Source organism: Psammomys obesus, unplaced genomic scaffold (assembly GCF_907164565.1).
Source record: "Psammomys obesus unplaced genomic scaffold, mPsaObe1.curated_primary_1811, whole genome shotgun sequence".
Lineage (NCBI taxonomy): Eukaryota > Metazoa > Chordata > Mammalia > Rodentia > Muridae > Psammomys > Psammomys obesus.
Window position 1 is genome coordinate 5,743,351 of NW_026592890.1, and position 27,959 is coordinate 5,771,309.

General features: G+C 43.6%; 2 protein-coding genes across 3 annotated transcripts; both read right to left on the bottom strand.

Annotated features, from left to right (window-relative positions):
- Positions 1–83: 83 nt before the first annotated feature.
- Tmem242 (transmembrane protein 242) lies at positions 84–27,959 on the bottom strand. The gene is made up of 4 exons (XM_055616075.1): positions 27,829–27,959; positions 27,245–27,345; positions 21,985–22,122; positions 84–1,174 (listed from the first exon to the last, which is right to left on the bottom strand). Exons 1-4 carry the CDS (start codon positions 27,911–27,913, stop codon positions 1,076–1,078), a joined length of 423 nt encoding a protein of 140 aa, XP_055472050.1. The 5' UTR covers positions 27,914–27,959; the 3' UTR covers positions 84–1,075.
- Positions 5,643–6,975, bottom strand: LOC129683379 (L-lactate dehydrogenase A-like 6A). Of its 2 annotated transcripts, XM_055616074.1 has the most exons (2): positions 6,400–6,641; positions 5,643–6,225 (listed from the first exon to the last, which is right to left on the bottom strand). In XM_055616074.1, the coding sequence occupies exons 1-2, from the start codon at positions 6,639–6,641 to the stop codon at positions 5,643–5,645; spliced, it is 825 nt and encodes a 274-aa protein (XP_055472049.1). The 2 variants fall into 2 exon arrangements, with proteins under 2 accessions (XP_055472049.1, XP_055472048.1); XM_055616073.1 differs by having other exon boundaries at positions 5,643–6,975.

The following is a 27,959-nucleotide window of genomic DNA, read 5'->3' on the forward strand; positions in this document are numbered from 1 at the left end:
ATAGGTTACAATTCCACTGTATTTACTTTCACCACTTTGACAAAACTACAAACTGTCAGTCAGGATACAGGACTTAGAACCAATTTCTCTGCAAAGTACACTTTATTGCCATGATATCACCATTACCATTTCAACACAGTGTTCCTTTCTGAGTCACTGTCATCTGCTGCTGGCTTTTGTCCTGTGTGTAAGAATCTACAAGTTCTTCAAGGGAGGGCCTTGGCACATGAGTACTAGCTTCCAACCAGACTGTGTTCAGGACAGGCTGCTCCCATTTCCAGTGCTTGGTTCACCACTTTGCAGACTGGCCAATAGAAACATACCTTCCAAATTCTTAGTCTTAGCGTTAAGATAGGCCCTTAAAATTTGTTTAGACACACTGAGGTATGCATGCTGTTAGGAGTCTGCTTATCAACATTTTCCTACTAAAATTATAGCTTGAAAATTTCATGTGTGGACACTGTACTTACAGCATTTACAACCCCCTTTCCAACCTTGGTGTCCACTCTTCCTTTCAAATTCATGACCTCCTCTTTGCTATTTTATACAAACAAACATAGGTGCACAGCATACATATAACCTGCTGAGTTCTTGAAAAAGATTGGTTTTTAATTGTGCATTGTTTTTGGTTCCATACACATGTGAGTGCAGGTGTCCACAGAATCCAGAAATGACATCAGATCCCTTGGAGCTGCAGGTGAGGAACCACATGGGGTGTTGGGAAATGAACGGGGGTCCTCTGCAAGAGCAGCGTGTACTCTGGAGATCTCTCCAGCCCTCACACGATTTTTCTATCTTAGTGTGTGTGTGTGTGTGTGTGTAAAACACGGTTTATTGTTCTAAACAGAAATATTTCCTCTGGGATCCTTCTTCAAGGAGAATTTTTAGGGAATTAAATAGTCCCTTTAGCTTTAGGAAAACATTCCCTCCTTGTGCCACAGACCCAGAGATGCTGCGACCAGCGGGTTCGCCGCCACCTGCACGTGTTGCTGGAGGGGAGTCAGCCAGTCCTTTCTCAGATGCAGAGCTTCCAATGCTGCCCCTCCTGCAGCGGTCCTGGAGTCGCCCACGCCCATCATTTTGATCCCAGGGCTTCCTCCCACTCAACAGCTGACTCGGGGTTTTTGGGAATTGGTGGAAATATGGATTGCATCTTACTTCGAAAGTCCTTCATCTAGAAGAAACACAAAATAAAACATCAACTGTCAGAAGAAGGGGGGAACAGATGAAGCAGAGGCAGCGTCGTGCTGAGTGTAGAATACTCCAACCCTCGTGAGTACAGAGCAAATGACAGGGCAGGGAAGCCAAGGACTGTACTCAACATGGAAACAGACCCCCGTTCTTCCCAGTGTGAACCCACTGACTAACAACAGGAGCTCCACTCCTGGTCTAGAAGGCGGCATCGAAGCCAACAGACCCCCTGGGTGCCTATCAGAAGAATGGAAAGCGCAGGGGCTTCCATTTGTAAAGATGCAGTGGACAATAGAAACTCCTGTCCATCTAAACACATGGTTAAACTCAGGCCATTCAAAGTCAGAATTTTAGAGCTAGAGGGAGGGTAAGAAACAAAACTTGATGACAGGTATACCAGAATGCTCTTATGTGCCAGTGTGAAAACCCACACTGAGAGCTCACCAGTGGAAGGCCATCTGAGCCAGTGTCAAGGAGGGCACGGGAGGTCACACCATGGCATGCTGACCTGCTGACCTGGAGGGCATCACTGATCTGTGGGAGAGGACAATGCCTAGGTGCACATTCAGCCCATCCTTTTGCGTGTGTATGATGCTGCCATGCTGAGCTCTCAGTAGCAGTACCATGGTCCAGGCTGACACCATCAACCGTACCCCATTTCCTTTGGACACTGGTTCACAAAGTTCCTGGGGCTCTGGGGATCTTTAGCAACACATTTCTGGGAGAGGCTATTGCAAATACACGTCCCTTTTTTGCTGTTGATATGTATTTATTTCAAAGAGAAGCTAAGTCTTTATCTTGTTGCCAAACTTGGGGGCTACATCTTTTTCAGTATTTGTAAATTCTAGGCTAGTTTATATCACACATGTGGTGAAAGACTTCAGAGTCAGAGATCTGCTCAAAGCCCAGCCCAGTCCTGTTGCCTCTTACCAGCATGGACATATGCAGAAAGAAGTAATCACCTGCCTCAAGTGTTGGGAGGGCAAGGTTAGGCATGCGCACAAAGCACAGCCCCAGCTCACACTAAGTACTCCATGGGAAAAGACCATGATCACTGTAGCATTATCCAGAGTGTGTGCTGTGTTCCAGAAACAACGTTCCCATGGATATAAACATCATGGCATGTTTATTAAAAGCATGTCTTCATTGTTAGGTACCATTTGGTATGACTATTCTCACTATTCTATGGAATCTGTAGGAGGCCAGCCGTCTGCATTCGCTATAGCCATTTGCATAGCTAGGCACTCACTTTACCATCAAGCCCCCAAAGCACCACACTTCCTGGTCTCTTTCTTGTTTCAGTCAAAACACAGAAACCTGCCAGCCAGACACTACTTTGGAATACACACACACGGCACTGTCACGCCCCACTTCTTCTGGGCTGTACTGTGACGAGCCTTCATGAGCGGTTCTCCACAGCAGCAGCACTGCCTTCCTGGAGAGGGACTAGAACTGGGGAGGGGTCTCTTTTGTGGTCACAGTTGCTGTGGCTACTATTTGCAGTTGGTGGCAGGCAGGGGTAACAGAGATGCTGAGTATCCAGGATTTACATGACGCGCTGCTTGTCAAAAATGCCATTCACAACCTACTGAGGGACTCTGCACAGATGTTTGGAGTTGAAACCCAATGACTCTGGCCACAGTTTGCAGTAGGCTGTTCTTTTTGTCTTTCTGGCTCATGTCTTTTACAACTTGTGTTGGAGCATAGGTAGGAGCACAAGTGTTTTCCACTGTCTCTCAGTGACGCACGTGGTCAGCTGTCGGGCACGCTGGGAGGAGGGAGCAGGATAGCTGTCCTCTCCCCCCACCCGACCTGCTCTTCTGCCTTCAAGTTCTCAAGTGTTGCATTACTCATTTGTTCCTGAGGTCATAAATGAGTCAGGAGGAATCATATCTGACAAACAGTCAGCCAGCACTGGTCAGGTTTCAGGCTGAGATGTGGGACACTGAGGATATGGGATAAAGAACACCTCTGAGCCCTGTGCCTTCAAGCTGTAAAGACGGAAACCCAGAGTCCACAATTATGTAATAGGCAGGCTCTGAACGTTGCTTCAAAAAACAGGGCTCCATAGGGTTCCAAGCTAGTGTCACTTATATTTATATGGACAGTGTCTGTATTGAATATACCTCAGTGAAGGTCATACAACAACCAATGGGTTACTCCCCTGTTTAAAGATGCCCTGGAAAAAAAGATTTAAAGATTGAGTATAATTAAGTCTGGACATAAATATACTAAGGATAATTCGCAGCTAGTGACACGGAACTTCCCCTCTGACCCCAGAAATGGATGAATGTGAGCATTCTGATCACATGACTCCAAAGAACCGGATTTCCTCCATGTAGTTCGCTCTTGTTCCTTTGACCAGAGAGGAATTGTTCATGCTATAGGTTGCAGGGCCACCCTTAGAAGCAGGGCCTCTGTGTGCAGCCATAGGCTGTTTCCTGAAGCTCTTGTGTTCTATGCAGGGATAGAGAGGAATAAATGGCACAAAGGTTCCTTGGGGTAGAGGGCCACCACTCCTGGAACCTTGACCTGGATATCCTGCTCTTCTCATGTCCAAGTACTCAGCTGTAATGCTGCAGCGCTCAAACAGGGTGTCATGACAACTGGGGAAATTATTACAAGTAATTTATCGGACATTCAGGGAACTCAGTCTAACTGACTTTAGATGTTAGAATAGAACCAAGATTGTGCCTCTAGTAATGTTCTCGTTCGCATTCCAATAGCTTCCCCAGGGCTGTGTAGCCAGTATGCTAGGGGTTAGAACAGCCAGCGGCGTGCCTTGAGTCTTTACGAGAGGCCTGGCGTAGCTATCATTCACCCTCAACAATGAGTGGGGCAAGTGCCCACTCTAAAGACAAAGGGTGGAAGGTTAGAGGAACCAGCGTGTCATCCCGGCTGGGAAGCAGGCCTGCCTGCAGGACTGTGTTTGCACTCTGCACCATTTGTACCCAGGCATGGTGCTGCCCCACACGGCCACAGCATGTCTGCACGGCGAAAGAAGCTTCCCAAGCGTCGCTTGGTTCACTTGGATGACACCACTTCCTTGGGAATCAAAACATTTCTTTTTTCAATAAATAAGTATATGCATTCTGATCAACAAGAAAGGGCCATTTTAATTAATTAAAGATTGCTGTTTAGTATCTATTTGACAACAGTGACCAATCAGTACTGGCTTGGTTCAGAGAGCACTGACAGCCTGTTGATGCAAGAATCCACACACTGATACTTCAGTGCTTGGGGGCATTAGGAAGGCTAACATGAAGCTTCCCACATTTCCATGCTATTAGTATTATTTAAGTAAAGGGCTTAGAGAAGTATCTTTGCTTTCTCCTAAACCACTTCCACATCCATAAGGTCCAGAAACTGCAGTCAAGACAACTAATTTAGAAATAAAAAGTGAATGTGTATCTTCCTGAGAAGCACACTTCCCTAAGCGCTTATTAAATGGTCAGGTCTTACATCTGGGTTAAACAATAAGACCTAGTTCAAAAGCTTTTGTTTTCATCAGAGAAGATAAACTGAGCAGCAGGCCAAGGCCCACTGTGCTGCTAGGATCCAGCCCAGCAAGAACAACTTATAACCTCTATCTTGATTTAACATGACAGCAGATTCAGAGCAGTTCTAAAAGGCTTTCATTAAACCAGGCTTCATTTTTGGTAACTGCAATCTTAGGGATTCTCTATATCCTTGCCAAATCAATGGCGGTGCCTCTATCACTTCTGCCAATCAGTCCTTCCTATAGCCAGACTACCATGGCATTCATGCTAATGCAAATCCTGCAACACAAGAATAGACCAATTCCCTTCCTTCCTTCCTCCCTCCATCCCTTCCTCCCTCTTGTCTTCTTCCCCATCTCTTCTCTCCTTACTCTCTCCTCTTCCTGCTCTTCAAGCAGCTGCAGTTTCCATTTCATGACGTCTTTTTAAAAGATTTATGTGTATACATGTATTACCTGCATGTACATGTGGTACCATGTGGGTACCATGTGGTACCATGCTGGGAACTGAACTTGAGACCTTGCAAAAGCAGCAAGAGTCATTCTTCCTGTTCCCTGTGTAATGTCTTAATGGCTCCACTGGTAGCCATTCCACGACAACAAAGGCAGTCTTAAAATGTAGCACAACAAATATTTATGTGTATATATTTTTATTTTTAAACGTAGGAGTTTCTTTTAAAAATGGCTATGAATGTGTATATGTATAAGCCAACCAGAATGAACTAGTAGTACATGTTCACACACTAATGAAAGTTATCAACTCCAACACCACACCAACAGGCAAGAACCAGTGACTCAAACATCAAAAATACCTTTAATGCGGTCCCTCAGAAAGTGCTGGATGCTACACAACAGGAGCCCCAAACAAGGGCGTCCCAGCTTTCGGAACCCCACTTCACCCGGACTGCAGCATCACTGCATCTGCTGTCTTCGGTATCTTTAGCAGGGTGGCTCAAAACTTGATATCTTTCTGGATCTTCCAAAGCGTATCTGCGCTCTTCCGTATCTGGGCTTCCTCTACAGTGTTCAGCTTTACCTTTATAATATCGGATATGCCACTTTCTCCCAGGATACAAGGCACGCTGAGGAACACATCTTCTTGTATTCCATATAGACCTTTGATTTTGGTGGAAACTGGGTGTGTCTTCCTGAGATTCTTCAGAATACTTTCTGTGATATCAGCCACAGACAGGCCAATGGCCCAGGAAGTATAGCCTTTCATTTTGATAATTCTATAGGCACTGGCAATGACATCTTTGTGTATATCTCCCCACTGCTCGGGGTCACTGTTAGTTCCTATAGCTGAATTCACATCTTTCAGCGGCATGCCAGCGATGTTGACACCACTCCATATCGGAACGCTCGAGTCTCCATGTTCTCCAAGGACCCACCCGTTGCAGCTTTCAGCATGGATCCCAAGCTTCTGCCCAAGCATGTAACGGAAACGGGCAGTGTCTATGTTACAGCCGCTTCCAATAACACGGTTTTCGGGAAATCCGCTCAATTTCCAGGCTACGTAAGTTAGGATATCCACTGGATTGGTAACAATAATCATTTTGCAGCGGGGGCTGTGCTTGATAATATCGGCAATCATTACTTTAAAGATGGATACATTTCGCTGGACTAAATTCAGGCGTGTCTCGTCTTTTGCCTGGCGTGCGCCTGCTGTGACAACAACTACCTTAGAGTTGGCAGTGACAAGGAAATCCTTGCTGCAAACAATCTTTGGCATATTCATGAAGACAGTGCCATGCTGGAGATCCATCGTCTCACCCTTCATCTTTTCTTCATTACTGTCAACAAGGGCGAGCTCATCAACCAAGCCTTTCGCTATGATGCTTATGGCACAGGTCATGCCGACTGATCCAGTCCCTATTATGGAGACCTTGCTGTGGAGAACGGGCTTCTCGGAGCTGATGTGCTGCAGGAGTTCGCCTTTCACGGTCGCCATGTTGGCTGTGGGGGCGAGGCTCCACCAGGCCCAGTTGAGAGGGGCTCGAAATACCTGACTGGGCCGCAGAGCTTTGCACAAGACCCTGAAGTCCACCCCAGCTGAACCCATTCTTCTGCTGGCCCGCAGGATGCCCGCAGCCATGGCTGCTTCACTCAGGTGAAGGAAGTGACAGGGTGTGGAAGACGGTTGAGGCCAGAACGTTTGATGCCTGCAGTACAGGAGTGGCCCTTCTTTCCATTGCGGCTGCGCAGCCCCCAACAGAACTGCGCACGGGTCTTCCAGCTCCAGCAACTCAGGCCCGCACCCAGTGCTTTATAAAGGCTCTACGCCAAGCAAGGAAACGCTGGAGTTAGTTTCACAAACGTGTACTCTTTAATATTGATGTATAAAGCCCAACCCTGACTTCTGGAATTACCTGTTTTGTTCTTGATGTATATACCAGAAGAATGGTTCTGGCAACCACACATGAAAATAAGGCTAAAACCTTGAACCACAACAAAGGTGCCTGCGCTGTCTACCGAGACGGCAAGGCTGGAGAAACGGGCTGTTGGTTCAGTGAATCCAGCTGGAGGACCTTTTGTTTAGGAAGGAGTGCTGCCTGTGTCCTAACCATGGCGCACACATGGGGAGGGCAGGCTCTACTAAAGCTCGCCTTCAGCTTCAGTTACAGGGGCATCGGATATGCTCTAGCCTCGAGCTGGGGCACCTAGTCCACATGGTCACAAGCTCACTAGGACATACACAACACAAAAATTAACATTTTTAATCTTTCCCCGAGCCCTCCACTTTCTCTTTTTTCTTTCCCTCTCTCTCCCCCGCTCTCTCTAAGTGGACATGCTCTGTTGAGCTGGCTGGCCTTGAATTCGCGCGATCCGCCTGCCTCTGCCTCCCCCAGTGCTGGGACTACAGGTATGCGCCACCGAGCCCAGCGCTCTCCAATTTCTTAAGGAGAAAAATGGCCCTGTAGCCCTTTACTAAAATGAAGGTACCTTTGAAATGACCTTAAAACAGCAGATTTTAAGTTTTAGTCAACGTGTAAATTAGATTCCTAGCAAAATAAAATTACTTCACACCAGTATATCTTATCTCTTCTATGTTTTTCTGGACAGTATTATAAACTAATTTCAAATTCTGAGGAGATGCAAACATTACATTTTTTAAAAAACCTAATAAACTAAAATGTTCCAGTAAATAAGATGGCATTTTCTCTCCGCTGATTCTGATCATGTGACGAAGGCTCAGAGCATTTTCCTCTTGGGAATACAGGAGAGGGTCCTAGGTACATGCAGCCCTGTAATTTTTCAATTTTAGGATGCTGAGCCCTAGCAAAAGTGATATTTTATAGCTAGACTTAAAGAGCAACTTTTTCCTCCCACTGCTGGAATGCGGCCCAGGAAGGCAGCGCCCAGCAGAGAAGCTGGGGATGGGAGTTAGTGGAGCCACTAGCCTTGTGCCGTGCTGATGGTGTTACATGTTTCAAAGCCAGAAGGGCTGCCTGGAGGAAACAGAGCCACTGTGACACAACAGTGTAAAACAGACAGATATGTAACTTCTCGCAACATTGACCATTAGATTTATGGTAGCAAGCTGTCAGAAACTGGAATTTAAAAGAAAAAGAAAAACAAAACTGGTCAATTTTATTGAATGGTGGGCAACAAGTTAGAGGAATTCTTTAAAATGGCCCACAAAATATCACTGATAGCTATCATTTTTTTATCTCAATTTTCACTTGAAATATTTAGCCTGACAACTGTTCCTACCTTCTTTCTGTAATGATTCCTCTGACCAGTGTCAAGTTGTTTTCCAGGATGAGTGCTCTTGAGTGTGAGATTCAAGGACATAAGACTCTTAACTGGACAGCTTCTATCAACAGTCATTTTCTTTCTAGAGACTGAGCCTCTTCAGAAATACAATCTCTATGGCAGCCGCCTCCTCAGTATTTCCCATTAGTCACAACTAAATCAATTTGGAGAGGGGAAGACTACAACATCCCTAAATAAAGAATACCCCAAACAGAGCAGCTTTTTGTGTACACTAAGTCTCAAGCTAAGAAGGCAAGCATGGAGACATATATGACCTCCTGAGCAGATGGATGGCTACTCAAAGATGCACAAAGCCAAATATATAATATATGTAGTATATATTTATATAAATATGCAAACATATAGTACTTAATGGCTTTCTTAGGTGACTCATTATTCCTTTCAAGTGAAGATTTAATTCAAATTTTCTATTAAAACTGCAATGTAATATTATAGCTGAGGCAGGATGATACCTTAAATCTTTCAGATACATCTCTTAGGAGGGAGGACGTTGGAAATCCGGACCACTAGCATGTATCTAGACTGGCAACTGCCACCCAGCCACCGTCTATCGACTCTACCTGGAGTGTCACTGCCGGCCTGTTACCTTCTTTTTCTTCCCTCGGCATCTACCGGTACCCTCCTATTTCAGGTCTCTCTCAGCCCTCCAAGCAGAGCTAGTTTTAAAAATCCTGTGAGTACTGTGTTTGGTAGCCCATGACAGGATTTGTTACAAACAGTAAAAAACAGGTAACATACTACAGATATGTCAAGAGAGGAGTCACGCATATTTATCAGTGTACTCCTGTCCTCTGGAACAGAGCTGGGCACAGGGACAGGGATTTGGAAAGCACATCTGGTGTAACTCCCCACCTGAGGCAGGACAGCTGGAGGGCTGAGGTGAGAGCTGAGAAGGCCAGGCCCTCCTGGTTCTGGGATTCTCAGGGCAGAAGCAAACAAGGTGGGAAGGCAAATAAGACAGGCAGGCTTGGTCCCTTCGAAGCTGCTTGGAAGGCTAATGAAGAAATTAAGAAAAAAAAAAAAAAAGCATGAATGGACTTAGGGTGTCTTAACTATCTTCCTCAGCTTGGCCTTTCTTAAACTTTTGGCACATTAAACCCGAGGCAACAGCAGCACCTACAGTGCTGGAAGCACACAACAGAACAAATGTTGGGTGGCAAAGAGGATATTTTAATCCTTTAAAACTATTTAAAATCTGAGAAATCGTGACAACAACCAGCAGAGGAATTCCTCGATGAGGAACAAGGGGATGCCAGGGGGCAGAGCCAGCGCCTTGGCTGACCTGAAGTAGCTGCAGCTCCGGTGAGAACATAGTCACAAGTTTTCTTTGTGATTAGAAATCTGTAATTGTATAAAAACTGCAGGTAAAAAAAATAAAAATGAAAAATGAAAAATCTAATTGTGTTCATCACTGACCAAAGGTATCCTCAAGTGAGGGTCTTTACAAATCTTAGAGCCCAAAAGTAATTTCCTCTGTCAGACCAAGCCACGGAGTTTGCCTAGAGAGCAGAACACAGGTGTGGGTAGAGGATCTCCATGGAAAATACTTGGAACCATTCTGTTTATAGAATTAAACACTGAAAAAAAAAAACTGGCCAGCTCCTCTGATAAATTCTCTAAATCATATTTCTGCATCATCATATTCCTAATTGTTAGTTCAATGTGAAAGAACAGCTTGGATTAACCACTAAAAAGGACAGGGATATATTATTAATAAGTGTTTGACTTGTGTAACTATTTTATGTTCCTATGTACCCAGGGCCATGTGAACATGTCTAGGGTGGAAAAAGTTAAGAAGCTGGCAGCAATGCAGAGCAGCAGGAGGGTGTGTGTGTGTGTGTGTGTGTGTGTGTGTGTGTGTGTGTGTGTGTGACTGTCAGGGCCGGATGTGGTCAGAGAAGTAGTGGGGTGCCATCAAGTAAGCCTGTTAATAACAAGGAGCCATAGAAAGCTTTCAAATGATGGACTTGAGTGACCTGTCGGACTTACATTTTAGAAATATCGCTGCCATGTGGGAAACCATCTATAGGAAATGAAGATGAGGCTAGACTCGACAGGAAACTGTCAGTGTGCAAGCAAGAGATGAACATAGGCAGAGAGGAGTGAAGGCGTGCTCGGCTGCTGGGCTGATAAGCAGTACACACTCATGGGTTAGAAGACACAATGGAAAATGAGACAATGCCCTGGGCTTCTGACCTACACTGGGGGTTGAGACGATGAAGGCATTTCCTCAATGGGTAAGATTAAGGGAAGAACACAAGAGAAGCAAGAATTGTGGCTGGCGTGTGTTGCCACCAGACACATTATGAGATTAAGTATGTGACGGTGGCCATATGTTCCTGAGAGGCAAGTCTGAAGGGCTGGAGCTATAGGTTTGGACATCACTAGAAAGACAGACTGCTTTAAAGCCAGAGTCTAGATGAGAGAGCTGAGTGGAGGAGAGATGTAGATCAGATCTGGGTGTAAAGATGCTGGTCACTCGGACACTAGAGGCAAACCAGAGGAGGGGCCAGCAAAGGACTGTTTCTCAGAGAGGAGGCTCAGGTGTGTCCAATGCTATGGAGAGGCAGGAACAGGACGAAGACCTAGATCTGGAACAAGGAGGGAACTGACGACTTGGACAAGTTCAGCTGTGGAGAGAAGCTGGATGAAGGGCAAGGTAGGGAGGAAGTGGAGATGGCAACCACAGGCAGCTTTTTGGGGAATCATTTCTATTGGGGATGCAGACAAATAGGCTGCTAGTGTAAGGAGCATAGTGACTACCAGAAGAGGGAATTTTGGAGTTGGAAAAAACCAGAGCAGTTCTGTAAGACTGCAGCAGAAAAAGACAGTCAGCAAAGGCCAGGGACTACAATGACAGCAGAGTCTTTGGGAAGATGACAGGTGGCAGTGGTGGTGGGGAGGGCACAGACACCTACTGTCCAAAGAGCTGGGTCAGGCCTTCCGCAGCAGCATGTATAGACCATCCCTGGGAGTGTGGTTCAGATGCAGGCAGGAGGCGGGAGCATTCTGGCAGCAGCACAAAGGAAGGGATGCAGTGAGGGCAGGGGAACTCAGAAGCCCTTATGATCACCCTGGGGGAAGAAGCGGCCCCAGCCCAGTGGCTGTGGCATGGAGGACAGGTATTTTGGGGAATGATAAAACATGGGAAGATGTCTGGGCAGCTTTGTGGATGCTGCCATTCGGAGACAGTATGACTCATGTTAGGTGCTGGCTGGGAATGAATGACAGTTCAGTGGGGTGGAGGTACACATGGCACCAACAGTGTATATAAGTACCAGTGCCAAGTCCAGTGGGCCCCTGAGCCTGAAGCACAAGGTGGGAGGTCACCCAGTGGCCAGAAGCTGAAGAAAAGATGAGGGCCACAGAAAGGGACATAAGCATATCCAGTACAGCTGCACCAATGCAGAAGTGAACAGAACTGCCAGTGGGAACCAAGCAAGGATCAAGAGAAGGTAAGGAAACTATGAAAGTTCAGAATCTTTTAACACAAACATAAACAATAACTGACATCAGTCATCAGAAAAGATTAAGTCATATTCAGTGTTGGCATTCAGGTGATTCCATTGGCCTGAAATCATTCCCCAAATCTTACCTGTCCTTCATGCCACAACCATTTCAGCTGGGGCCACTTCCTCCCCAGGGTGATCATAAGGGCTTCTGAGTTCCCCTGCCCTCACTGCATCCCTTCCTTTGTGCTGCTCCCGCCTCCTGCCTGCATCTGAACCACACTCCTCAGGGACCCAGCAACTGCTTCTCATCTGCCACCAGGTGTGCAAGGTGCTGCTCGTGATGGGTATAAACTCCCTCTCTCCTTTCCTCTTTTTCTCTTTCCCCCAGTATCTCCCTATCTGTTCTTTGCATTCATGGCTCTGTTCCCATCTGTCTGCCTCCATCCCCTCCCAGGCCCGCCGCCCTCCTTTCCCCTCCCCAGCAAACTTTGTTTATACTAATTCTGTTGTGTGGGGCACACCTTAGCACGATCCTGCCAAAGATGGCCCTCGCTGCATTATCTTTCATAACATTCAGCACAATTCTCAGAATGGAAACATAGGTATCGCATTAAAAAAATAATCTATTTTTGAAACAGAGTCTCCTTAGGTAGCCCAGGCTGGCCTTAAAACTAAAGATTTTCCCAAGTCCTGGCATTCCAGGATGAGCCATGTCACCAAGATGAGCATACAAATAAACGAGGAGGAGCTGGGGCAATGGCTCAGTCAGTGAAGTGTGTGCTGCGTAAGCCTGATGCAGGAGGCCACACCTCAAGTCTCAAGACTGGGGAGGGCCCCGGAAGCTTGCTGGCCAGGCGGTCTAGCCACATTAGCACGCTTTAGCCTGAAGGAGAGACTCTGATTCAAAAACTAAGATGGAGAGAGCTGAAGGAAGTTGCTTAACAGTGACCTCTGGGCATGTGCACATAGCTTCTTATGTAATCTGGAAGTCTTTTAGCTAGGAAAAAATCAATTTGAGAGAGTACTCCATTTTCTGTATACAGCCAACAAGTTAATAATCATACATGAATCTATCAGTATATTAACACTTCAGAATCTTACCTATCTGTAAGAGACTAATCAATAAGAGGTGCCGTTGAAAGTGGAGCTTACGGGGAGGCAGCAGTGTTAACACTTTCTGTACTCAGGCTGTATGTACAAAGAGCTGCTCATGTGAACCCAGTTAGCTCAGTGATGAGGACAAAGGAAAAACAAACACCCAAACAGGTGAAGTCAAGGATACCCCCTGGTCCTGTGTAGCACACCTGAGCATATTGAGGTGACTGAGCCTGGTTTGCGTTGGGCCTCTGAACCCACGGTTCTTACAGTACCACTTATTTCTCATTAACTGGTGCACATTCACACTTTATAAAATGCTTTGAGGTCAAATTTTACTTGTAAGAAGAAATTGGTGGGTTTTTCAAGTAGTTTGGAATGTGTCCAAAGAGCAGATTCCCCTCTCCCTAGGCTTAAAAAAAAAAGAAAGTCTTTAGGCATTATCCCCGCTTCAAACTGAACAAGACCATGTGATTCAGGCCCTCTATCAACAAATTGCTCTTCCACATTTACATCAAATGCCTTTCCCCAGTTAGGCCATTAGAGCTGCTGCGGTGGAATAGGAAATAAGGGTGACAGAGATGTTCTTGTCACCTCAGACTTTTACTAGCTAATGCACAGTGCTACTTCCAATTCATTTTTAAATGATTTCAGGAAAATATTCCTCTGTCTGCAAGGCTGACAGAAGAAACTACTGCCAGGTCGTGATGACTCTGTTCTGCAGTTCCAGCAACACTGTCAGGAGGAGGAGGAAGTGAGGCAGAGTGATAATCAGAACAAGAGAATGGCCTTCTTCCTGGGGGCAGGGCATCAGATTAGGCCACTCCAAAATGGCTGCCATTAAACAATCTGCCAGGAAACTCAGACTTGCTTTTAACCTTTAGCTGAACCAGTGAAATATCCAGCACTTAAAAGCCTATTTCCTTTCTTTGACACCTTCAACATTAAAACTTGTAAGCCTTTCCACAGTTTTACTTAAATGTGGGTCAGCTGTTTCATTTGAGATGCGGAAATGAAATAGAGTAGGGATAAGTGTACTTGTAAGTGACAGTGAGACACATCCATGTTCTAATAAGAGACACTGATGAGACAGACACATCCATGCACTAATAAGAGACACTGGTGAATACTGATGAAAATTAAAATTAGCAAAGAGTACAAAGAACAAACTCAACTGTACTTAGTAAAGGCCCTCAGAGTGGCTACCAGCTAACATGCTAACATAAAAACTATGTCTCAAAAGTAAGTAAATAAAGGGAAACCAAATATATATATATATATATGTGTGTGTGTGTGTGTGTGTAAATGTATACACATGCATATATATATCTTTATATGTGTGTGTGTGTAGTCACAGTTACAAAAAAGAACTGGAGAAACTTTTTGTTTGTTTCTTCCTCTTCCTCTTCTTCTTCCTCCCCCTCCTCCTCCTCCTCCTCCTCCTCCTCCTCCTCCTCCTCCTCCTCCTCTTCTTCTTCTTCTTCTTCTTCTTCCTCTTCTTCTTCTTCTCTTTTGGAGTCTTGCTCAATAGCCCATGCTGGCTGGAACTTGCATAGTCCAGGCTAACCTTAAAACTCTCCAACCTTCTGCCCCTTCCTCTCAGGTACTGCAATTACTGGTATATGCCAACTTGCCTGAGCAAATAAATCCTGTTAGAGTGCATCCCCTCTGTCCTAGCAGAAAGGTAGCACTTTCCAGAGTCTTTCAGGATACAGAGTCAAATGCCCATTTCGGAAGACAGTAAAAATATGCTTCATTCTCACATCTAACTTTTTCATTTTAAAGAAAAGAAGGCTGGGCTCTTCGGAGAGTAAACCACCATCAGTAAAAGGAACAGGACAGGACCTGGGGAACTTTGCAAGATCCCAGACATAACTGTCACTGGGTGAACCTTCACAGCCAGAGACAGCCAGTGCACCATCTAGCAAACTGGCAGACATTACAGTGAAACAGAAGCCACCAATGACCAGGCTGCTCGCAAACATATGCGCCTCACCTTCTAGGCTTTTCTATACAGCCCCTTAGCAATGCACATCAGAAACAATTTTTATGCCAATTTTTTACAATTTATTCATTATATATCCAGATTGAAGCCCCTTCCCTCAACTCTTCCCAGTCCCACCCTCCCTCTTTCTTCCTCTCTATTCCTTCCCCTCTTTCACTGAAAGGGGGAGTTCTCCTCCTCTGCCATCTGCCCATAGCTTATCATGTCTCATCAGGACTGCCTGGATCCTCTTCCTCTGTAGCCTGGCAAGGCTGCATTGCCAGGAGCAAGATATCAAAGAGCAGGCAATTCAATTCATGACAGAGGCAGCCTCTGCTCCCCTTACTTGGGAACCCACATAGAGACTGAGCGGCCAACTGGCTACATCTGAGCAAGGGTCTAGGTCCTCTCCATGCACAGTCCTTGGTTGGTGCTTTCAGTCTCTGCAGGACCCTCTGGGCTCAGGATTTTTAGTGTTGTGGGTCTCTTTGTGGGGCTCCTATCCCCTCCATGTCCTTCTATCTCCCTTCTTCCATAAGAGTCTCTTCGCTCTGCCCAAAGTTTGGCTGTGAGTCTCAGCATCTGTTTTGATCCACTGTTGGGTGGACCCTTTCAGGGGACCTTCTATAGTAGGCTTCCATCCTGTTCCCTCTCTTTCACAGCTAAACAATAAGGAGGACCCTAGGGAGGATGCTTAAATCTCATTCAGAATGGCAAACAGGATAGATACCAGAAACATTTTAAACTACCCTTTGCTTCAACATTAACATCTTCTGTCTTTATGACATTTTTCTTAATCAAGAAAAGTGTAATAAGATGTATGTTTAATAGGTTAATTATAATATGTAACAGTGAAAAGTCGATCCCAGCAGCAGGGGCTGATTAAGTAGATTATAATATGTAATGGAGTACCACGTAGTCATTAAAAGTGATGAAGATTTATGTACTCTACTGTGTGAAGATGGCTCCATGACTGTTCGGTGAAAAATGGTCCCAGAGTAGCACATCCAAGTTGGATTGCTTCCATCTGATCCTATGGATGTGCTTTCAGACAGAGAGAATGGGTCTGAAAGGAATCCCTACTCGGAGCAGTAATCACAACTCAGGGAGTTCTGTCGTATATTCCCGTATGAATGCCTTTAATAATGAGTAGCTAAAGAAAACCATGAATTATCTTTTTACAAATATAAGTTCCACACACTCTATTTTTAAACACCCATATCCATCCATCCATCCATCCCTAATGTGGACTTTGAGTGTTCCCTAGAGGTCCACGTGTTCAAGACTTGGCCTGAGAGTGAGGCTAATAGATGGTGGGGAATGTGGAAAGAGGGCCTTGTTGGGGAGGTCCAGGAGGTACACTGGAAAGGAACAAGAGGGCTGCTCAAGTCTTCCTCTTTGTTCCTTAACTGGTGATGTGAGCAATTTGATTCCACCTTGTATGTATGGACACTGCTCTCCATCACTCCATCCAGAGCAGAAAACAATGGGGCCACTGGTCATAGACTGTGACTTCCAAAAACACGGGCTGAATAATCTTTCCCAGAGAACATTAATGATCTCAGGTACTTTGTTACAGTAACAGGTAGCTGACCAACTCAATATCCCCTTGATATATATATAGGCAAATCCTTCCTTACCAATAGAAAAAAAAGTAATAAAGTTAAATATCCATTTATTAATTAATTTAAAATTAACTCTCTAGATAATTTAAAGTATTTTGCCATAACAAAAAACATTTTCATTCCTTGTTTTTATTACAACTGATGTTTTAGCTCCTATAAAGGCAACAGCTTCTAAGTTATAACTTAAAACTTATAAGTTATAAGTTCTTACTTCTCCAGCATCATGACCATTCTATATAAGCCACGAAAGAAGCCTAACTTCTTAGAAGATGGAGACCATGAGCTCAGGACCTTTGGACAGGGAGGGAACACCTGCATTTTCCTTTCAATATGACATAAGAGGCAATATAAAAGATTGCACATATTCTCACATTCAGTAATGCCAACCCGCGGTCACTGCCGGGCCTGTGAGCTAACAACTCCCAGCACAGGGTCACAGGCAGAGCACAGACACTTTGTTCTATGGTTATAACCACAACAACCAAGACATAGTGGGATAGCTAACATTTCACCTTCTGAGACGGAGAGGAAAAAAAAAAAAAAGACAGTGTAATCTAGCTACGAATAAGTTAAACCTCTTCAGAAATCCTCCGACCACAAATACCTAGTAAATAACAGAAGGACACTAGTGACATAAACTTAACAAGGTACTCACTGCCTGAGTAACATGCCAATAACTAAATGAATTTTGCCTTCTTCCACAAACAGGAAACCACTGCTTAATACTGATAATCCACTTGCTCTGGTAACATCTAACCCCACAGTCCCAATGTGTACTCGCCTGGGCAAAATGGCTCTCTCCTGGAATCACGTGCACAGTTGGGTTAACTGCAGGACCAGGAGCCTACAGGAGAGGCTTTCCCTCACCCACAGTAAACATAGAGAGAGGAAATATTGCTCAAACATACTCAAATGATAAAATACTAGAACTGATCTATAATTCAGAATGATCAGTAAATTCACATACAGCAATCAAGCTATACTTGCTGGCACAGTACCAGTCAAGGCATTGGGTTGGACAGATGCTGAACTTGGAGCAGTTTCTAAAGGCCTCACCTTTAACCTTGGGCAAGGTCAGTGCTTTGGCCAGCTAATGCAAAAGCAAAAAGCAGCTGTCCTTTTTGTAAACCCTGCTTAAATGTTACACCTCTATATACAATACAAATGTACTTTTATACTTGATGTATTCTATGCGTTCTCTGTGCTTGAAATTTCAAAATAACTACAGGTAAATAAAGTAAAGTAAAAATATTTTAAGACATTGAAGTTTTGATTTGAGCAATTTAAACATGTTGCCTCTTGGGCCAGCAGGGGTAGCTGTGAATTAAAACAGGAAACGAAAGCTCTTCAGGCAAGCTGCTCACTGTCAGCCACAAGATGGCAGGCGAGAGGAACTTGATTTAAAGCAGAGAGCACAATTCAGGGTAGCTAGTGGCAATTATGAGACAATGAAGTTGATTTTGATTTACCCGCTTTTATCTAGGAATAGCCACCTCAGCTACATACCAGGTGCAGAGGCATGGGTTCCTCTCCTAATCTACTGAGATTGTCACCTTAAGTTGTAGGAAAATGGCATTTTTCAAATGAGACTAGAAAAAGACCCAACTTCACCACCAATCTCAGGCCAGACTCTTGCTTTCAAACTGCCAGCAAAGGGATCCTCTCACACTGTTCTCTAGGAGCCTGGAGCATGGCTACACTCTTTGCTAGGGGAGCCTTGTGTCAGCACAGAGCCAGCTCAGGGTCGCCCCACAGAGGAATTCTAGAGGAATCAATCGATGGATTAACAAGCATTCCTGCCCTTTAAGACATGCCCTTGCACAGGTGTCAGAGGGTTTAGTCTCTGAAAGGCAGATGGTGTTTGCATTTTCTTTCTAGTAGGATGTTAAGATGCATTGTCAAAAAGTCCACATATTCTCATTCAGTAATGCTAACTAGAAAATATGTTTTTCTCCCTCAGATATTTTACTTAGGTAATAATCCTCTTATTGGTGTCATAAAACAAAGTTGTTCATGTTCTAGAAACTAAAATAGCACAGTCTGGCCCATAAAGCCAAATCCTCAGGAGTATAATAACCTACTTTTGTTAGTCTATGAAAATTTAGATTGATTTCTTATGATGACTCTTATTTTTTTTCCCTTTTATTGGAAATAGACCTTTTTCCTCACAAAATATATCCTGATTATAGTTTTCCTTCCCTTAACTCCTCCCAATTCCTTCCCACCCCCTCCCCCCCTCATGAGGATCCACAACCTTTTGGTCTAGGAACTTAGAGCAGGGTTGCACCCTTTGCCAGGGGAGTCCTGTGTCAGTCAAGAGGCAGCTCTGGGTAGCCCCACTGTCTCTCATTAGAACACAAACAAGATTCTAAGGGATAGTAATAAAATAAAAGATGAAAAGATAAAACAAAGCTATCACATAGAAGTTGGACAAAAGAGAAGGAAGAGCCTAAGGAATACATAAGAAACAGAGACCCCACTCAGTTGCACTCAGGGGTCTCATAAAAACACTAACCCGGAAGCTGTAATATATTTGCAAAGTTCTAGTAGGGTAAAAAGAGATAAGAATATGCATAAAATAAAGTCTTGACATGACACTGTGAGACAAAGAACCTTCACAGGTGCTGTGGAGTTCATTTTCTGTGGCCGTCTACTGCTGGGTATGTAGCCTGCCCTCAAGAGTAGTTTGTTTCCCCAGTGAGACTCCCTTGGAGGAAACTGATTTTTTTTTTTTTTTTGCAAGTGGTTATCAATTAGAGATAGCTTTGAGGTTAGGGATGGGGCATGTGACCACTTCTTTCAGTTCTAGAAACCCATCTGGGACAGACCCAGGCAGGCCCTGTTCATACTGCCTCAGTCTCTATGAGTTCCTATGTGTTGATGCTGTTGACTTAGGGGGACTTATTTTCATTGTCTTCCATCCTTCTGTTTCTGCCTCTTCTTCCACTGGGTTTCTTGAGCTCTGAGGGAAGGGATTTGATGGAGACATCCCATTTAGGGCTCAGTGTTCCTTGGTCTTTCACTTTCTATAATATATGACTGTGGGTCTCTGTTCCCATATGATGCAGGAGGAAGCCTCTCTGATGATGGCTGATAAGGCACTGATCTATGAGTACAGCAGAATGTCATTTTATTGTTACATTTGTTTTGTTTTTAGAACTATAGTCTTTGGTTTTGCTCTAGTTCCCTGGCAATTTAGTCTCAGGTTCTTGGTTACCCAAGCAGTGTTAGGTATGGGTTTCATTTCATGAAGTGGACCTTAAGTAAAATCAGATATTGGTTGGTTTTTTCCAAAAGCTTTGTGCCACCACTGCTCCTGCCTATCTTGCAGGCAGATTGGCATTGTAGATCAAAGGGTTCGTGGCTGGCTTGATGCTTATGTTTCTCCTTTGGTAGCGTGCAGAGTTCTTTCCTGTACCAAAGATGTTGTGGTGTAGGATGAAGGCTGTCCAGGAATCAGCTCAACTTTTCCATGTTCAATGAGTTATGGAGATGTTGTCTTCAGCAGTGGGGCCATGCCTATGATGACACTTCTAGTGGCAGAGTGCTCATATTCCCTACCCCAGCTCTCACCCTGATGACCTACAGCACTAAGCACTGGGAATGCAGGCTGTCAGCACCGAGTTAGCTAACACAGAAAGCACCAATGGCTATCATTCCCACAGTAGCAGAAGTGTCCCCAAACAGACCTCAGCCAGTAAGGGAAGTCTCCTGAGCTCCTAGGCAGCTGTGCTCTATTTTTGGTATAAAATAATAAAATAAAATCTTACATATAGATTGGGTGCATTTGGGTGGTATGTGCATAAACAACCTATGCAGTTCTTTTTTTTTAAGTAATACTAACACTATAGTAATATTTCTAAGAAAGTAAATTAGGCTATTTCTTCATAGCCTATTAATTGGTTTACATATTTCTATCAACATTCTTTCTCACAGATTTTCAGATAACTACTCTTTGCTATATACAACTATAAATCTTTTGTTCTCTTGCTCCTATATCCTAAGCATTTTTCTGCTCCAGAGGATTGCTTAAGATGTCTTCTCTTCTGTGCGGAAAGGCCAGTCAGTCCTGTAAGAGACTTGGACATCGATGTGGGAAAGTCTGGCAAGCTATCAAGAACCATGCGGCTCAGTCAAATCTGGCACTCCCTTCCCTTCTCCTCTACTTCTTTCCCATGTTAGCTAGCGGAGGTAAAACTGGAAAAGCTAGCTGCTAGATATTTCAAGCTGAACTCTAAGCTGAGTCTGCTGGCAGAGAGCTACATGATCTGAGGAAAGCAACCCAACCCTCCATCCCAATATCAGCATCTTCTAGTTAGCTTTGTCTAAATGTCTGCCCTAATGTCTGAAGTGAGAGAAATGGAACAAATGCCAACAATCACCAACAATTCTCCAGTCACAGGTTTTTCTGACTTTTCTAAGGAGTCCCCAGTCTGCTGTGAGAAATGCTGAACAGGCAACACTGCCAGTGTAGCCAAGACCAAAGGTGAGTTTAGAGACTCTGCCTTCCAGTGAACTGTGATTGAAGAGTACAATTACATGCTTTCCTTCTAAGAGCTGCCTGGGTCATGGTGTCTCTCAGAGGCTCTGCCTTCCAGTGTACTGTGATTGAAGAGAACAATTAAATGCTTTCCTTCCTAAGAGCTGCCTGGGTCATGGTGTCTCTCACAGCAACAGTGACTAGGACAGAGAGCCCAAGCTCAAAAGTCCCACACTGAGCTCCCAACTCTAACTGACAGCTGCTCCTGTTACACTGTCCTCATCCACAATCCAGGCGCTCAATCCAATGCCTGGAGACATCCCCGGACTCCACACCCCCTACTCACAAAAACCCCACACTGACTTTGATTACGGAAATGCTTTCTTCATCCACGCCACCAATGCCACCTACTGCAAACCACTGTCCACTCCCATCTGCTTGTGCAGCCTGGGCCACAGAGCTGCAGGGTTCATGGTATCCATTTTACAGACACACACACAGGTGCTTAGAACTTTTCTCTGAAACAGGTAAACAACACACTAATAGTTTAAGTAATTAATTAAAATGCTTTATTTAAAAGTATGTTTATATATATGGATGTCAAACAATATAGAAGCTAGTTCCAAGTCAAAGACTTTACTAAACAAATAATACCAATTTATACAGAATGAGCATTAGCTCTGAATCAGTCATTAATTATATTTGAAAAGCTTATACTTGTTATATAACAAGAAGTTGCCTACACATTAAGAAGAATTCAGTCATACTCTGCACCATTACTTCAGAAGACAGAGACCAAGTTATATGTGAATCTGAAAATCAGGAACTTTAGACAGCATAAAGTCAACAGCCAGGTGTCAATCAAAAGGCCAGTTACTTACACTGTGGACTCCTAAAGCTTTCCAGACTGCAAAGCTGATCACACCAACCCCACACCAGGCATAAAGAGAGCCCCAGCCCAGGGCCCGCAGGGCAAGGGAAGATCCACTCTCTGGCAAGGCAGCTGTGGCCATAGTGCCCTGGAATGAACAGAAAGCTTGGGTAAAATATGCAGTAAATGCTCTGAAATTTTTGTTGGGGGGTGAGTGGGAATTAGAGTCCCCCATGTAAGCATCTGGCCCTGGGAGGACAGCCCAAGGTCAAATGGCATCTTTGCTACTTGTGCAAGTGCATGAGTTCTGACTGGTGAATATGTGGGGCACTGTGTTGTTTATCCTTCCAGAAAAGCCTAGTACATTCCATCCAGATTCCCTGGCATTTTCCCTAAAGCAGCATTTGAGGAGTCAGCTAATCTGCTAAGAGATACTGAGCTTATAACACTCTCTTCCACCTGAAAAGATCGTTTCAGTTTACTGAAGTTCTCTTTTTTAGAGTTGTTTTCTGTACTCTGCTAACATACTTCTCAGTGCAGGACTTTCCTACGCATGTGCTGTGTGCTGGCAGGTGCTGTTCCTGGCATTCAGAAAGCCTCTCTCTGCTAACCTGCATGACACAGGTCAAGAGCAGATGATGGACGCTCAGTGCTGTGACAGGCAGTTTTGGTGGCTATCTTCGATAGCCGGGTTGCTGGAGTCGTTCTTTCACCATTTCCTATTATAAACACATACACTGGTATCTTACTCCTTTCCCACAGTATGACAGTTTCTGCAGGTTCCACTGGCACGCTGACTTTAATTGGCCTCAATTCCTATTCAGAAGCAAGGGCATCAACCAATATTATTTTGTTAGGGTCAGTTCATATGCTTTGGCATCAATTTTATTTTAGAAACATATGAAGTAGCCATTTTCCTCCTGGAAAGAACAGAGATTTTACACACACAATCACTCACACACACACACACAAGGTCTATACAAACCCACATTTGTTTTACCAAATCAAATCAAAAGATAATCATATGAAAATAAGTCAAGATATTCACAACAAAATATCAATTTTGCCTCAGATTTTTGTGTAATAATCAGTCACTTGTGAGGTGAAAATGTCTCCATACTTCCAACAATGAATTTTAGTAGAAGCTTGACGTTAAAGATGAATTTCTCTTTAAGTTTTAAAGAGTCTAATCACATGTTTTTTTTTCTTTTGGGAGAAAATATCAAATGATACTCATCCCCTCTGTTCAAAATAATGTTGGCTGACTTTTTCAGAAAAGATTCAACTTGCCAAAAAATAATAGTTGTATACGACATTAGATATGGCCACACACGTCATGTGTGCTCTGTGAGGGTATATACGCTTGTGTATTGTGTGCAGGCGTGTGTGCGTGAGTGTGCATACACTTTCCAAGCTCCATTCCCTTCACTAGACCCCTTTAAATCAAGATCAAGCCTTCCATATTTGGCAGTTGAACGGAACAAACTCCACTGCAGTTACTGTGCCCACTATTTCCAAAACCAAGAGACAGCTTATTTTCTATTCTGTGTTTGTAATGCTTGAGGCATGGATAGTCCTCCTGGTATGCACTCGAGCCTCAGAGAGTGGGTAACAAGAACTGACCTACCATTCACCTATGTAAGAAGCACCAATAGCAAACTGTCATGCCAAAGGGAAACTGTGTAAGTTCCACATCTTTTGCTTTTTCCAGTGTAATGCTGGGATTACATGTAAATATTTCATGTAAATATCAAGTGGGCTTTTACAGATGTGGGGACATGCCCTGTGCATAGAGGGCTGCAGCACAATCATGGGCTCTGAGCCTCCATCCTCAGCATGACAAGCCAGGCTGAGCACTGTGCGTGTGAGAGAATGAGAGCACTGGGAGGATGGAGACAGGGATCCCTGGGGCTTGCTGGCCACCAGGCAATCCAAGTGTGTGGGCTCCAGGACTGGAGAAGGACCATGTCTCAAAAAACAAGGTAGAGTACTGGCTTAAAAAAATAACCTTGGAGGGATGGGGATATAGCTTGGCAGGAGCATGCCTGCCTTTCATGCCAGCCCTAGATCCTAATCCTACACAAAGACACACCAGTGTGTCTGTCTGTCCCTAGCCCCTCTCTGTATCTCTTTGCAGTGTATGTGTACAGACCAAAGAAACTCGAGGGAATATTTTTTTTTAACTTTAGTTTGCAATTTGCAATTTTCCCCTTTTTCTTTATCCAAGGAATTACAAAGAAAAATATATGTATGTTCCCCCAATACTATTTTTTTTTTCAACTTTCACCTTCCTAACATAAGACTCAGCAATTAGAAAGTAAAGCACTAAGGGAATGATTATCCCCTGGAAATAGAGAATGTGTAGGTAGTACCCAAATGAAAGGTTGGTCATTTCAAAGTCCTTTTGGGCTGCACTTTGAATCTGTTCCCAGGCTACAACACGGCTTATTTAAATAAAAGTAGTGCTAAAAGTGGTGTCATTTACCCCTTGGGGGGCCGGAAGGGGTGCCATGCTGGACAGACTGCTTGATTCACGTGTGCTTCAGAGTTCTGCTGCATGGTGGGAACAGCAAACAATGCCTCTGTGGGCTGTTTTGCATGAGTGAGGCCTTTGGCAGAGCGGCTAGTCTTGTGACTGTGAGAAGTGCTCCAGGTGGTGACCGAAGCACACCGCCTAAGCAACCTTCTGAAACAGGTGCTCAGTATGAACCCAGTAACTGAGTGCTCTCAGGTGGGATCTGGCAATCGGGGACTGCTAATTTCAGCATTTCTCCATGTGGGGCAAACTTACACATTTTAGCCACCTCCGCAGTGTTTCTCACGTTCCTTTACACTTGGGCTCCAAAGATGTTCAATTATGCGGGTCTTAGCAATATTTAATGTATTAGAAATTAAAACTAAGAAATTTACCTTAAAAATACCAAATCCATTACATTTTGCTAAAAACCCACTTTTATATTAAAATTTATCTTTCCAAACAAAACAGTATAGAGGATCAATGTTTTATGCTTTCATTAATCTCTTAAATGTCCAGCCTAAAAGGGGGCTTTTCATATCTGTAGTCAATTTGCTGTAAACGTTTTCTTATAATTTTCATTAATAGCTGAAGTATATGAATAAAACACTCACACCAATGTGTGGTTAGAAAAATAAGTATTTTATTAGCTTTTCTTCTTTGTAATGTACCAGTACGGAGCAACAAACCTCTGAAGGTTGGTTGCCACATGTAGTCCTATTAATGAAAATTTCTGCCACTTGTAACATTCAATTCAATCAACTGTGCACTATTGGTTTATAAGTTATACAGTTCTTTTAACTGTTGATCTCATGTGTTAAAGAGTATTTTAAAATCATCATTGAAATCATAACATCTCATTGGCAAAGCTGTTAAGTATTGAGACGTTGACAACTTCATGATGGTAGTGAAGAGTCTAGGTGTTTTCACTTCAAACCTTATTATCACTGGCAACAAAGATTGACAACTGCTTTCCTCAAGAGCCAAGCTTATTTTGTGTTCTTAAGGAAATGTCTGCCAAATACTCCACTTGCAAGTGACTGACAGTCCTGTCAGTTGTTCCTTCACAAAGAAGACACTCCATGGGGAAAACACACTGGTTCAGCTGGCAAGGCAGTTGCTTTTTCTAGAGAAAAACATCGTACTTCACTCTCAGCAGAGGTGCTTCGTGCACATTTCCCACTTCCTCACACGAAATTTAGAAGACAGGCACACCCAAGTGTCACTATTGAATTAAGTTAATAATTTTACTGCTTCAACAATGCCATTTACCTAATGCTGGTTCCTTTTTTTTCCCCCTCTCTTTTTTTTAACTACTAGTGCATTATAAGAAGCACACAAAGACTGCAAGGTCAGTTTTATGCCTCCATGATTATGCCAAGGTACTTAGCAGTTTTACCATCCACTGCTTTGTGCCATCAGTGCACATTTCTATACATGAACAAGAAAGTTGTTTTCTCAAGGACCATCAGGATTCTGTGGACCACAATTTACAACTGTGTTAGACCACAAATGGCACTTGCTATGATCCAGCCCCAGAATAAGGCAAAGCACTCTATATTGTCAATATGTGGAAATAAGATAATCCTCGCTTTCATCAGATTCTTAAACAGACCCCTGACCCAAGGGTAAATATAACTACATCTGTGGTTTGGAAATCAAACAAAACTTGACTGTTAAAGCAGCAATATTGCTTAGGTCTTAATGACATCTGCCACAAACTAAATTATTTCTCTAAAGATAATGCATAATAAAGGTGTAAATGGCCCACAAGAGCCATATAAGTGATCTTAGTAGCCCCACAAGCCTTTAGAGTATTGAGAGGGAATTGAAAGTATTAGATATAGTCTTGTCATTACAGTATTCAAAACTTCATTGGAAAGAGAATACAATTGGTTTATGATTTTCCAAATAATATTCTCCATTGCACACATCAAACTAATTACATAGTTATTTGTGTGAATATCTAATTGTGTCTCTCACAGCTGACATTTAACTTTCTGAAAGACAGACATGCTGTTCATTTTTGTATCCTTTCCACCTTAATCATAGAGTGCTTGAAACATAGAAGATCCCAAGTAAACATTTACTAAAGTGATGAAGTAAGGAATTAATCAGCCATAAGGGAAAAAAAAAATCAAACATCATAAGCAACTACAAATAAACATCGAGAAAATTCCCCACCAAACAGGGAAAGTAGGAACATGACATCTGACTGCAAATGTACAATCTTGCTAACAGAATAAGAATCTTCTGTCTCAAGTGGGTTATAGTTAGCTTTCTGAGAATCTTCTATGTGCCTGACACTTTACAGTGATTGAGGCTGAACAGTATCTGGGCCCTGCATTAAAAAAAAAAAAAAAAAAGGACAATATTTTCATTCATTCTAAAGAACTAAAGAATGTTACAATTTTAACATCTATGAAATAGACAATCTTGCAACCAGCACTAACAGTTTAAGTGGCATTGTTTTTCTTTCTAAGCAGGGTCTCATATTATCAAGAATAAATTACTTATTCATGCTGCAGGGAAGGCAATAAATAACTTTCCAAAGTTTTGTTCTGTTAATTTTAAGAAACCACATGAAAAGATCAAGACTGACAACTAGTATATTCAAATCCATGAGGCTTTGTGGGTGTAGTTTTAAAACAGTGTGAGAGGTCACCATTTTTTTTCCTATGCAAAAAGCTGCTCTTTGTTAAAAAAAATATATATATATATAGCAATGTTATGAGTGGATTTCAGAGTCACAAACCTTATTGAACCATTCAGGGCTTTTCTTTTTAGCTAATGATAATGTTGTAAGAAATCCGGCTAGCATTCCTGCTGCTGCTGCAGAACCAAGGAAAATTCCACCTGCCAAGAATTGAGAGAAAGATTAAAAATGAAGTTTAAATGAAAAGGATTTGCACAAGTAAGTGTCAGATACTTTTTAAGTTTACATTCAAAATCGAAACATCATGAGTAAGCGACTCTAGGGAAACGGGACTGAGAAACCTGCGTGACCTCACGACCTGGGGACACTCTGAAGCACGGTTCTCCAGAGCTGAGAATGCGTGTGTTTTCCCTTCCCCCTGTCCTCTAGGACAGCAGCGCGAAGTTCTTCCACAGGAAGAAGGGATAGTGGCAATCAGAAAGGGCAGGGCACGAGAAAAATCTATAGAGAGAATGGGTAAATAAGGCATGAACTGCAGGCTAGATGGCAGGATTTGGCTGTCCCTGCCCAAGGAGACCTCACCCGGTGACTGACATATGGGCCCCACTGGCTGAGTTTAGAGCAAAGCCCAAGGTAAGGGCTCTCAGAACGGAATAGCCCTTTCCAGCGCAGAGCAACCATACCTTTCACCAGGAAGAGCCGATCTTCCGGGGACCCTGAAGCCTCTAAAGTAGAAGACTCCCCAGTCCCAGAGCCCGAGGTCTCCATGTTTAGTCTCCTCTAACTTGTCCGTTAGCAAAGAAGCCCGAGTGGA